The 14,084-nt window shown below is 37.8% G+C and overlaps 1 protein-coding gene across 2 annotated transcripts in view; it reads left to right on the forward strand.

Annotated features, from left to right (window-relative positions):
- The window catches only part of GPHN (gephyrin), a 422,394-nt gene that overhangs the window by 132,880 nt on the left and 275,430 nt on the right, over window positions 1-14,084 (forward strand). For both annotated transcript variants that reach the window (XM_079768794.1, XM_079768793.1), the window contains exon 3: window positions 12,426-12,483. In XM_079768794.1, the coding sequence (XP_079624920.1) occupies window positions 12,426-12,483 (58 nt within the window). The remainder of the gene's footprint in view (window positions 1-12,425; window positions 12,484-14,084) is intronic.

A 14,084-nucleotide genomic window follows, 5' to 3' on the forward strand; every position in this document is an offset into this window, starting at 1 on the left:
CACTATGGGGTTTCTTATAATGCTTTATCAGTCCCATTGTGTAGCAAGTTCATTTGCTGTAATGTGTTGATATTCTTTGAAAGTAGGCTAATTTGAATCAAGAGCATATTTATTTACAAATGCTTACCACAGTGAATTCTAACTACACTATTCCTTTTCCATATTATTGGATTAAGAGTATAAACTGTAACCAAATGATTAGGGTTTATTTTCTAGCAAACATGGGAATAAGCCCAATCAATATAAAATTTATAAGCAAATGTTTTAATACTTTAAATGTGTAAACTATGTGGTTATTTTGGACATTATGTACACAATTTTCTTCTAACACAAAATTTGCTGTAAAATATTCTGAAGGTTATTCAAAAATCAATAAACCAGATATTTATTAAGCACTTATTTTCTAGGAATTGTATTAGGTTCTGTGGAAACTCTAAAAAGATTATAGTTTCATGTCCTCAGAAATTCTATACTGAAGTTGATATATAGTAAAATCTAGAGCTACAAACTCAAATGTCTTCAGTTTCCAGACAGTTATTATAAATATTTTGGTACAAAATAATAGGGAGAGTTAGAACATTTGCTAACTTAGAGAATTAATACCTGATTAAAGTCATTCACATAAATAAACAAACATACAAATACATAAATAGCCAAAGAAATCATCTTAAAAGATTGAGTGAGCATGGCCCTAAGTTTGTCTAGACGGAATCTGAATGTAAAAGATGTGCCTTCACAAACAGTTATGTACTAGTGGACACACAGCTTTCAATGATGAAAAAGCAGATTTTTCAAAATGTTTAGGTTTATTTCTAGGTAGTGTGTTTGAGTGTATGTGCATGTGTATTTCCTGTGGTAAACATAGTCCTTTTAATTCTCTGTATCAGATCCATGGTAAATATATTGTGGATACTTCTAAAAAATGTTTTTATATTTTCTATTTGGCTTCTATATTACATTAATGCAAAGTTTCTCATTCTTAGCATTATTGACATTTTAGGCCAGATCATTGTTATGGGAAGCTCTCTTGTGCATTGTAATATGTTAAATAGCATCTCTGGCCTCTACCCACTAAATGACCTTAACACCATCCAAGCTATTACTAATAAAAAATGTATCCACAGACAATGGTATGGTGAAGGCCTGGGTTGGGGCTGGAGCCAGGTGGAGGTGGGCCAAATGGGAAAAATTGGGGGACAATTTTAATATTCTCAACAATAAAAATAAATTTTAAAAAATGTATCTAGACATTGACAGATGTTCCCCTGGGAACAAAATCGCTGCAAGTTGAGAGCAACTCTTATGGTTTTAGCAGATTTCTGCCCCCCTCCCCCAACAGATTATAAGTATGTAGAGAAAGCAATTAAAATTATAATCTTATTGAAAGTACCTCTGGTTCTTTTTTAGTGTTTTATTGAATATCCATGCTATTACAAATGCATGTTGCTGGACCATAAAGAATACTATAAGGATATGCTCATTCAAGTGCTATTCAAACTTAAAACTTTAGTAGCTTATAATATCAAAGGTATATTGTCAGAATTTTGAATTAGCCTTGGCAGAAAGCCAGGATGAACCACTTAGGCAACAGGGAAAACAGAAATAGAGAATGAACAAGGTACATCCTTAATAGTTCTTTCTCAATGTAAAACGTCTTCATAATATTTATTCAACAATTATATATAAAGTGTTTTATTAGAATAGTAAACATTGAGTGGAATCTTTTTTAAAAAATAAGTAAGAACTCTTCCTGCTTTTTAGTAACTTATAATGCTTTGTGAAAATACTCACACACACACATACACACCAGAAATAATAACAAAACAAGACAGTGTATGTGATTATATACCAAATGAATTGGGATAACCAATGTGTGTTAAAGTCATTTTCCAAGCAATTTTCATTAGATGCATCTTGCCTTTACTCTGCTCTTTCTCTAATATTGAGACTATCTTTGTCTCTTTATACTCCTTATTTAAGTTTTTACTGGAGTTTAGAGCTCATTTCATGGACCTGAAGTTGGGATATTCTCCAGCCACACATCCCTCTACCTGCAAGTTTCCAATCAATAATACGGGGTAATGTAATACTATGAGTTCTACTAACCTCTCTGTAATTAACTTGAAAGTGAAAATAAAGTATTTTACTGTTAAAAGTCATGATTAACAAATCTTTTTTTTTCTGTTAGCCCTATTGTTTATCCCATAATGTTGGAGTTTGAGAAGGAAGAATAGGTATGTTTGAGGTGAGAACAGAAACCTTTGAAAGATGATTGCTTGTTAATCATAAAAGTAAAAACTATGATAGCTGACTCCTCCACTCTCATTCCTGAGAAATGTTAGAAGACCTACCAGACTTTTCTAACATATACTAGTAAATAACCTTCTTATTTTTTTTTTAACTTAATTTTTTTTATATTGAAGTAATCCATTCACATGTTCACTTCTCATCTGTTGCTAGTGGGATTTGGCTTCTTGTGATATCCTGAGAAAAAGAATTTTCTGAGACTCACATGTGAGGATGAGATATTGTAGAAAGCTTTATTTCTGTGGAATTAAATCCCTGAGTTGCCAAAGTCCCCTCTCCCGCTGTCCCACTAAGGAAGAAGTGTCATTTTGCCTTCAGCAGGGCTAAAATCAAATCCAGTATCTGGAGTTTTTGTTCCATGTTAAGGCATAGTCCAAACCAGCATCAGGCTAGCTTAGTTTGTGTTTCCCACTGCAGTCCATCAGTCCATTGCAAGTGGGGACTATATGGCCATGGGCCATGTGGCTATGGAGGGAACATAGGCAGGAGCAAAGTGAAAACACACACACACACACACACAAAACACAAAACAAAAACAAACAAACTAGAGAGCCAAGAGCCAAGAGAGCGAGCTCCTTGGTTTGGGGAGTTATGTATCCTCAATTTTTCACAGGCTTACTTCACAGGCTCCACCCCTTCTAGATGACAGCAAGTACCTTCCTTACATCATCCTATCTTCACAGCCCTTGTGCCCATCCTCTCCTTTGTCCTTTCTCTTCCTACAGTGATCTGCAGGGGATGGGCCTGTATGAAATTCAGCTTCCTGGTGAAGCTGCCCAAATGACATACTTATAATGTCAGATCTTCCTTTTGCTCCTTTCTTATCCTATCTAATAAAGAGGGAATATGCTAATTGACCTCTCCATCACAAAGATGGATGCACCCACAGCTGAGGCCAGGTTCCCATAAGGAGCCTTAACGAGCAATCAGCAGGGACCTGAGGCTAGGCCCTCCCCCGCCCCCATGGGGCTTGATAGGGGACCTCAGGCCACGCCCCCCACCCTGCAGGGCTTGACAGGGGACCTCCGGCCGTGCTCCCCGCCCTGGCATCAGGCTGGGGGACCTCAGGCTGCTCCCCCCACCCCAGCACCAGGCCGGGGAACCTCAGGCCGCGCCCCCCCCCCCCCCCGCCAGGTGGGACTTGACAGGGGACCTCAGGCCATGCCCCCCACCCAGCGGGGCTTGATGGAGGACCTCAAAGTGCACCCCCAGTGCTGGGTTGGGGGAACTCAGGCCATGCCCCCTACCCAGTGGGGCTTGACAGGGGATCTCAGGCCATGTCTCCCACCTGGCGGGGCTTGATGGAGGACCTCAAGGCATGCTCCCTGCCCCGGTCTGGGCTGGGGGACCTCAGGCCACGCTCCCCGTCCTGGTGCCAGGGGACCTGAGGCTACGCCCCCTGCCTGGCAGGGCTTGACAAGGGTGGGACTGGCTGGGTCTGGATCTAGCCCAATGGGGGGCGGGTCTGGCCGGGTCTGGGTCTCACGCGATTTTGAGGTGCATGTGGGTGGGCGGGGACTTGACTCTGGGTCCCATGGTGTGCCCCAGATTCTGACAGGAGGAAAGTTTTCATATAAATTTTTACTAATTTTCTTTCATCTCTGACACTTCTATTATAGAGAAAGGGCAAATAACAATATTAAATTATTTCCTCTAATTAATCCCCTTTTAACCCTTTGCACTCGCTTGCTTTTTTCTCGATTCCTTTATTCTAATGCTAACCATGTCGAGTCACACTCGACATCCGAGTGCAAAAGGTTAATGTGCACGAATTTCGTGTACCGGGTCACTAGTTATTAATAACTAATTACAGTGGCATCACTATAGAGTAAAATAATGCTAAAATAGCTCATAATAATAATAAAATCCAACTGTTTTTCCTGCTTCTTATAGAAGTACTTTCTTTTAGTTGCTTCTTCTGACATTTGCATTCTTATTTCAAACTGTGTCCTTTGCTTTATCAATTTTAGACATGTGTTTACTTATGTACTAGTTTTCTATAGTTACCGTAACAAATTATCACAAACATAAAAGCTTAAAACAAAAATTTGTTATCTTATAATTCTACTAGTGACCCAGTGCACGGATTCGTGCACACTGAAAGGAAATTAATTAGAAGGTGGCCAGCAGGGCAGGACTGGGCAAGACAGACTGGACATGCCCTGGAGCCAACCTCCCTCGGTCCCTCCCCAGCATCTGCAGAGTGAGCAGGGTCCCTCCAGCAGGTGGGGTCCCTCGGCCAGACCTCTGGGGATTGGGCTGAAACAGCACTCTGTACAGTTGCTGTCATACCGGGTGTGAAACACAAATGTAAATGTGCAGTATACCAGATTCGGAGCCGACAGTGCCCCAGCAACAACATAACCCATGGCCAAAGGTGGAATTGCGAGACCCCGCAAGGAATCGGGCTCCCTCCTCTCTGGTTTCAGGGTGTGTCACTGGAGAACTGTTGCTGCCAAGTCACTGCAGCTCGGCAGCTCCTGTGTTGAGCGTCTGCCCCCTGGTGGTCAGTGTGCATCATAGCGACTGGTTGGATGGTCAGACATTTAGCATATTAGCCTTTTATATATACTAGTATAGATAGTTCAGAAATTCCATACAGGATTTTACTTAGGCTAAGATCAAGATATGGGTAGGGTTGCATTTCTTTTTGGAAGTTCTAGGGAAAAATCTGTTTCCTCTTTTTTTTTTTTTTTTTTTTTCCCAGCTTCTGGTGGCCACATTCTTTCATGGGCTGTTGGTCCCCTTCCTTCATCTTCAAAGCAAGCAACATCAGGCAGGTCTAGCTTTTACACTGTCATCTCTCTGATTCTCTCTTCCACTTTTAAGGACCCTTGCAGTTACATTGGGAATGCAAAGATAAACCAAACTAAGCTCCCTTTAATAAGGTCAGTTGATTAGCAACCTTAATTCCATCTGCAACTTGAATTCCACTTTGCCACGTAACCTAACATATTCACAGGTATTATGTATGTCAAACAGTGTGTTCAGAAGAGAAGTACAGAATTATTTAATATATTTTGAGATGAGGTATTCTTCTCAATGTGTTTGTCCCTTGGAGTGAGTATGAGACAAGAGATTTGAATCTATAGTCCCTTTAGTTGGCCATAGGTCACTGAGTTCCTCTTATAATGTGAGCATCTGACCATGAATAATTATGTATTTAAAAGCACATGTTGTTGGTATAACACAGTATTTCAGCTTCAACTAGCTACTTCATCTTTGGCTCAGTTAAAAAAAAAAAATCTGTTCTGAATCTGAAGTAAAAACTATGTCTGTTGGAGTTACAGGTTTTAAAATGAGTAAGTTTTGAAAATAGATATTAATGATGGTGTCTCATCATTGTGATTATAATTAACTAGTGCCCCGATGCACGAATGAAGATTCGTGCAAGAATGGGCCTTTTTCCCCCTGGCTGCCGGCACCGCCTTCCCTCTGGCTGGAGCAGCCTTTCTGCTCCAGCCAAGAGCCACCTTTCTGCTCCGGCAGCCACCTTTCTGCCTTCCCACGCTGCCTAGAGGCCCCGAGTTGCTGGGGTGGTGTGGAACGCCTGCATCCCGCCCCATCCCTGGCCGCTCGGCACCTGTGTATGCAAATTAACCTGCCATCTTTGTTGGGTTAATTTGCATACTCCTGATTGGCTGGTGGGCATCGCGAAGGTACGGTCAATTAGCATGTTACTCTTTTATTAGGTAGATATCATTGTGTAATTAATTGTACACTTACTAGTCAATGGTTAAAATGCAAATTTATTAAATACATTTACCACAGTAAAATAAAAAAGGAAAACAAGAGCCAGTTGACCATAAATGTGACCTTTAGTCCTGGACTTTCAGTTACATTCTTTTGCTTTTGATCTTTTCTTATTCCAGTATCATATTGTCTTGTTTACTGTAGCTTTGTTGTAACTTGAAGTAAGGAAGTAGGAATCCTCCCATTTTTCTCTTTTCAAGATTGGCTATTCTGTGTCCCTTGAATTTCCATATGAATTTTAGAATCTGCTTAACAATTTTTGGAACTGAGTTCTTAAGCCCAGTTCTCCTGCTCTTATTTGTGAAACCTTTGAAAAATTGCTTGTCTCACTTTTTTTCATAATCACTATTATAGATTAGGAAAGTTAAATGAGAAAACACATGTAAAGCCTGATATAATGCTTGACATATAGTAAATGTTCAATATACTACTACTGATAGTATTGCTGCTATTACTATTACTGTCTCTACCAGTGTAATACCATATATGCTCGTATATATATTGACTACAGTAAAATAGAACTCTGCCTCAAGTGTTTTCTTGTACAATGAGGACAGTGGGTTGTAATGGAAAGAACATGAGATTTGGCATGAGTCTACTTGGGTGCAGGAAGTATGGAATACTGATAGTATATTAATTTTATAGGTATTTTTAAACAAGCTGTTTCATGATACCATGAAAATAGAAATGTCATTTTCAGAAATTGGTTCAAAGGTTAAAAATTAATAGTTGGTAAAGTTACTATTAATTTGATTGTAGTCTGGAAATAGAAAAAAAAAAGGATGGGTTGAAGTAAGTTTATGCTTGATTTTTAAAAATGCTCATGACTAATTTGTTTTCTTTAATTGCTTTTAGATTTTTTCTTTTTATTGGATTTTGTCCTGGTGTTTCTGTCAGCTTTAATCTACAGGTGCCCTGTGTTTTAGCCACTTGATCATTTCCTACTATTTCCTACTATTTTGTATACTATTCACATGCATAATGTTTATAGGTAATATGTCCATATTAATCCAAGAATATATTAAATCATATATTTTACCTGCCTTTTTTATTTGTTTTTATATTTTTTATCCTTACCCAAGGATATGTTCTTAATTTGAGAGAGAGAGAGAGAGAGAGAGAGAGAGAGAGAGAGAGAGAGAAATACCAATGTGAGAGGAAAAACATGGATTGGTTACCTCAGTAGGCTCTCCAACAGGAGATTGAACGTATACCTTTTTGGTATATGGAATGATGCTCTAATCAACGGAGCCACCTAGACAGGCTTACCTTCCTTAAAAATTTTTTTTTGATTTGTTGATTTTTTGGGATGACATTGGTTAATAAAATTATATAACTTTCAGGTATACAATTTTATAATACACTAGAGGCCCGGTGCATGAAAATTCATGCACTGGAGCGGGGGGGTCCCTCAGCCCCGTCTGCCCCCTCTCACAGTCCGGGAGCCCTCAGGGGCAGGAGGCGACCTGGTGATCAGGGGAAGGTGATGCCCCATCACACCTCTGCTGCTTCCACTGCCAGCAGTGCAAGCCTCAGCCAGCCCTGGTTACCTGAGCCTCGGGCATCCCTGGGCAGCTGGGCAGCTGCCATCTGAGGCCTGCCTACACCTCAGGCCGGCCCTGGACGGCTGGGAAGCCGACATCTGAGGCTTGTCTGCACCTTGGGCATCGGCTAGGCAGCCGCCATCCAAGGCTTGCCTGCGCCTCCAGCGAGCCACCATCTGAGGCCTGCCTGCGCCTTGGGCTGGCCCTGGGCGGCTGGGGGTCTAAGGGGACTGGGGACTCCGGAGGCAGGTGCACGGCAAGACGGGCTGAGGGGACTGGGCACCACCATCTTGTGGCTGTGGGCGCCGCCATCTTTGAGGGCAGGGTAGTCAATTAGCATATTCCCTCCTTATTGGCTGTGGGTGCCACCATCTTTTGCCATGGCGTGAGGGTCAATTAGCATATTCCCTCTTTATTAGACAGGATCACCTGTATATTGTATTGTGTGTTCACCATCCCAAGTCAAGTCTCTTTCCATCACCTTTTATCTCTCCTTTAACCTTTTCTACCTTCCTCATCCCCCTTACCTGCCTTTTTAACAGTTGAAACCATCATCATTGGTTTAAAGCTGATGTAGGAATACTAAATTGGAAGCTTACCTTCCCTAGGTTGGGATTCCAGGAAAGGCAATATTTGAGGTAGTGTTAGTCGACATTAATCAAAGGAAAAATAAGTTGTTGAAGTAGAATTAAAGTTTATTATAGCAACTTTGTTTTTATGTTTCTTCTACAATTCAAATGTTATCACCATGGCATCTTTAAATCATTATTGTATTAACAAATTGAAACTATTTCTGTAATCTCTGACATTTATGTAATAGGCATTATAGACTGCTTATATTATAACCAGTCTATTTTACAATGATAGGTGCTTTAAAAATTATTATGAAATAATTTAAAACTTTTAACTTATAGTGTATTATATTAAGATATGTGTGTACTCAATCTGCTTCATTACAAAACTATGATTTCTTTGCATCCTCATTCTCTGGGTTGTATCTATTACATAATATAAATTCAATGAATAAAATGATGAATTCATTATTGGCAAGGCTATAGAATTTTCAGTAGTGTTTTTGCTCTAATGTCTTTACTGATATCCTAACAATCTCAACTCCTAATTGAATAGCTTTAATAATTAACAATGAAAACGTATTTTAAATGGCTGCTTTAAATCTGCTACAGAGATATATAATTTTTCATTTTAGTAACATACTAGTATAGTGCTGCTCTAGTTATTTTACTATGGTCTTATTTAGTATATCACTTATATAATATGAATTAAGTTAAATTTCATTACTGTTTTCATCATTCAATCTTGACACCCCAGTACATGCCCTCAGCTCCCTCTCCCCTGTCTGTGCCCAATTGGTTATGCTCATATGCATGCATACAAGTCCCTTGGTTGATCTTTTACCCCTTTGCCCCCTGCCTTCCCTCTGAGGTTGGACAGTCTGTTCGATGCTTCTATGACTCTGGTTCTATTTTTTTGTTCATCAGTTTATGTATGTTTATTATATACCACAAATGAGTGAGATTATGTAATATTTATCTTTCTCTGACTGGCTTATTTCACTTAGCATAATGCTCTCCAGTTCTATCCATGCTGTTGCAAATGATAAGAATTCCTTCTTTTATACAGCACCGTAATATTCCATTGTGTAGATGTACCACTGTTTTCTAATCCACTCATCTGCTGATGGGCATTTAGGCTGTTTACAATTCTTAGCTATTGTAAATTGTGCTACTATGAACATAGGGGTGCATATATCCTTTCTGTTTTATTGGGATATATTCCTAGAAGTGGGACTGGATCAAATGGAAGTTCAATGTTTAATTTTTTGAGGAAATGCCATACTGTTTTCCATAGTGGCTGCACCAGTCTGCATTCCCACCAGCAGTGCAAGAGGATTCCTTTTTCTCCACATCTTCTCCAGCACTTGTCATTCGTTGATTTGTTGATGATAGGCATTCTGACAGGTGTGAGATGGTACCTCATTGTTGTTTTGATTTACATCTCTCAGATGATTAGTGACTTTGAGTATGTTTTCATATGTCTCCTGGCCTTCTGTATGTCTTCTTCCAAAAAGTGTCTATTTGGGTCCTTTGCCCATTTTTTTTTAATTGGATTGTTTATCTTCCTTTTCTTAAGTTGTATGAGTTCCCTATAAATTTTGGAGATTAAACCCTTATCGGAGATAACATTGGCAAATATGTTCTCCCATATAGTGGGATTTCTTGTTGTTTTGTTGATCGTTTCTTTTGCTGTGCAGAAGCTTTTTATTTTGATGTAGTCCCATTTATTTATTTTCTCCTTAGTTTCCATTGCTTCAGGAGGTAAAGATATTCGGTTAAAGATATTGCTATGGCAAATGTCTGCTATTTTGCTGCCTATGGCTTCTGAAACCAAAAGTTCATTTAAAATTAAAAATGGAACTGCCTTATGACCCAGCAATTCCATTTCTGGGAATGTATCCAAAGAAACCCAAGACACTAATTCAAAAAAAATATACGCACTCCTGTGTTCATTGCAGCATTATTTACAATCGCCAATATTTTGAAACATCCCAAGTGTCCATCAGTAGATGAGTGGTTAAAAAAGCAGCAGTACATTTATACAATGGAACTAGAGGCCCGGTGCACGAATTCATGCATGGGTGGGGTCCCTCAGTGATCGAGGCCTATCTGTGGCTGGCTGGCTGGGGGGAGGGATCCTTGGGAGGTTGGCTGGCTGGCCTGGTGATCAGGGTCTATTAGGGGGGCTGGCTGGTAAGGGGAGGGATCGCAGGAGGTTGGCAGGCCAGAGGGAGGGGCTGCGGGAGATTGGCTGTGGGACCACACTGACCACCACGGGGCAGCTCCTCCTTTGAGCGTCTGCCCTGGGTGGTCATTGTGTGTCATAGCGACTGGTTCACCGGAAGTTCCATCCTAACGGTTGCTTAAGCTTTTATATATCTAGACACTACTTGGCCATAAAAAAAGAAGGAAATCTTACCTTTTGCAACAGCATGGATGGAACTGGAGAGCATTATTCTAAGTGAAATAAGCCAGTCAGAGAAAGACAAGTACCGTATGATTTCACTCCTATGTGGAATCTAAAGAACAAACCAGCAGAATAGATAGACTCATAGATAGAGAGCAGGTTGTTGGTTGGCATTGGGAGAACTTAGGGGGAAGGGGAGGGATTGAGTAAAAAAGGGGAAAAACAAAAAAGAAAAACTCATAGACACAGACAAGAGTGTGGTGATTGCCAGGGGAAGGGGGTTGAGGGAGGAAGAGGAGGGCCTGGGGGATAAATGGTGATGGATGGAGACTTGGCTTGGGATGGTGAACACACAATACAGTGTACAGATAATGTATTATAGAATTGTGTACCTGAAACATGTATAATTTTGTTAACAAATGTCACCCAATAAATTAAAAAAAAACACACCAAAACTTTATTTCAGTATGCAAAAAAAAAAAAATTATCTGAACACTAGTTCCATTAGCAAGGATAAATGGTAACATTAAAGAGTTTAAATGCAGGGCTTTCAATAAAAGATAATTTGGTTAAATTAAGTTACTTTTTAATGAAAACCAGGATGTCATTTATTAATTTACATATGAGATAGGAGATGTCCTAAAGTATCTAAAATATATAAGTATCTTATTTATGATACCCTTTTTATATTGAGTACTTATAAGGTCAAATAAGTAGTCAGAAATTTTCTTTTTAAGCACTGAATTAGAGCAGTGGTAGGTAGGTATCTTGGAATTTAAGAACGTAGAGCACCTGTTCATTAGAGATATGATAATAGCACAATAATACCATATATGGAATTTAAAAATTTTAGTAGCACATTTTAAAAACTGTAAAGAAACAGATTAAGTTAATAATATAGCTATTTAACTCAGTATATCCACAATGTTATTTTAGCATGTAATCAGTGTTTTTAAATTAACCTTTTTATACTATTTAAAATCTGCTATGCATTTTATACTTAATGTACATCTCAATTAGCATCTTGACTTACTAGCTCCTTCAGTTACATAAGAAAATTACTGAATATTTTTGTGTCTCAATTTCTCCATTTTTACAATAGAGACATTATAACGGTTAAATTAGATAATATATACTATGCCTAGCAAATGGTAAGTGTTATATAAATCATAGCTGCTTTCCAAAAATATTTCAAACAGATGAACGTGATATGTAATGACATCACTGCCTCAAGGCAAAGATCATATCTTAAGCATTAAAGTTGTAACTCACTTATCTTTTTCCATTGGACAGTTCTGGGTACATATATCTCTCTGAATCCTTGTTTAAAAAGAAGCAAAATTAATATTGGCTCATCAGTTGTGACAAATATTTCACACTAATGCAAGATGTTAAAAGAAAACTGTGGTGTGGGAATCTGTGAAATAAATTTCTTTACTTTCTGCTTATTTTCTCTGTAAACTTAAAACTACTGTAAAAATTAAGTCTGTTATAAAAACAAACAAAAAACCAAACACCATGTCTGCTACTGATTCTTGATATATCTCAGTTGTGACAGAATCCATCAGTAAAAGTGGCAGTTTTAGTATCATTAAAACCATCAGTCAGAGAAGATTAATTATGGTTAACAGTCTAACTTAATGTTTCCTCTTCCAGTAGTCATTCATTATCTACCTCTTTTTCACTAATACATGGAAAATTTAATCATAAAATGGTTGTTTTGCCTTCATGGTTATTGGGGTGGGCAATGGGCATTATTGGTGGCACTCTGATGTTAATAGTTGTATTTTGTTATACACTATTGCCAGTTTTGAGAATATTTTCTTCTCCTGATTTCAGGTTGGGTGGGACTATATCAGCATACAAGATAGTACCAGACGAAATAGAAGAAATCAAGGTATAGTATGTCATTTTTCATCTCTACAAAGACTTAGTATCTTGGTGGCAAGTGGGGGAAGAATTGCTTATTCTTTATGCTGTTAAATCTTTGGATGTATTAGGACAGAACTTTATTTCAAATTATCCTATTTGAATTAATATATATATCTCAGATGACCACTATCAGATTCCATCTATTATTATCATTGCATTTCTAAGAAAAATATTAGAAGAATAAAAAGGAACCATTTCCTGTGAATTTTGTTGAGAAATCTAAAGAAAGTGTTGTATTTATCCATTAGTGTGCATAATGAATTATCTTTTTATCTTGTTTTAATTTTTCTTTATAAGTTTTTACCAATTATAAATAATGTCAGTCTTATAGTAAGTATTCCTGGTTCCTTTGAAAAAACATGCCAATTTCAATTTAAAATTTACAGTACTGGCCCTGACTGGGTAGATCAGTTGGTTATAGAGTTGTCCTGATATGCCAAGGTTTCTGGTTCAATCCCTGCTCAGGGCACATACAGAAATTAACCAATGAATGCATAAATAAGTGGAACAACAAAATCGATGTTTCTTGCCTTGGCTGGGTGGTTTTTTGGTTGGACCCTCATCCATACACCAAAAGGTTGTGGGTTTAATTCCCAGGCAGGGCCCATACCTAGTTTTTTTTAAATTACAGCATTACTACAATCTTCTGTACTTAACATTTTACTAAACCTTATGGACTATTAATTTTCTAACATAACATGTGGCTCTTGTTTAAAACCAGTTTACAATTTAACAAGAACTGAACTTACTACCTATTCCATAAGTAAGTTAACAATTGGATAGAAGTAGTGAAGGATAAACAATACTGAGTTAACTTGTTAAAATGACATATGAAGTTCTCAACAAATTATTAACTTTGATTTGATCAACTTTTCAAAATCAAGCTAAATAAATTCAAATCTTAAATAAATCTTTAATTTGTTTACATTATTTTTAAATTAGTTGAACTCATTGATCTTTACTATGTAATATATTATTAATTTCAATATGTCAGGTGTTATGTGTAGTCAACATTAGGAATTAATGCCATGATTACATTCTATCATTTAAGAAATCAGGTGTCAGGAGATTTACTCAGACTTGATATAAATTCTCAAAATAGGTGGCTGGGAGGAACCTTTGGTCTAATCCAGATCTCTCATTTTTTTTTAAAAAAAGAGAAAATGGGAAAAAAGGTAAACTTGCTAAAATTAATTGTTTGAGGTCCAGTAAGTACTTCCAAAAATATAATAAGGGTTTAAAGGTTCAGAATAATACAAGCATATTACTTCTTGAGATATATATTACAGTGTAGGAAAAGACAAACTGTAGAAACTTCATATAATCAATAAATGTATATGTAAATAATTAAGCAGCATTTATATAAAGGATACAGAGTTGAAATCCATCTCTCTAAAAGGTGCTCTGTCTTTTTTACAATTATAATATGTTAAATGATTAAGATAAACAAAGTATCCTATGAAAGACCTAGGAAGGGCACTTGGCCATTTGAAAAAGATAATCAGCAATCTTTAAAAGAACTCAGCAAATTGGAGTTTTATACAGTTCTATATTCTGTGAAAGAAT

This window comes from Cnephaeus nilssonii (assembly GCF_951640355.1).
Source record: "Cnephaeus nilssonii genome assembly, chromosome: 4".
Taxonomy (NCBI): domain Eukaryota; kingdom Metazoa; phylum Chordata; class Mammalia; order Chiroptera; family Vespertilionidae; genus Cnephaeus; species Cnephaeus nilssonii.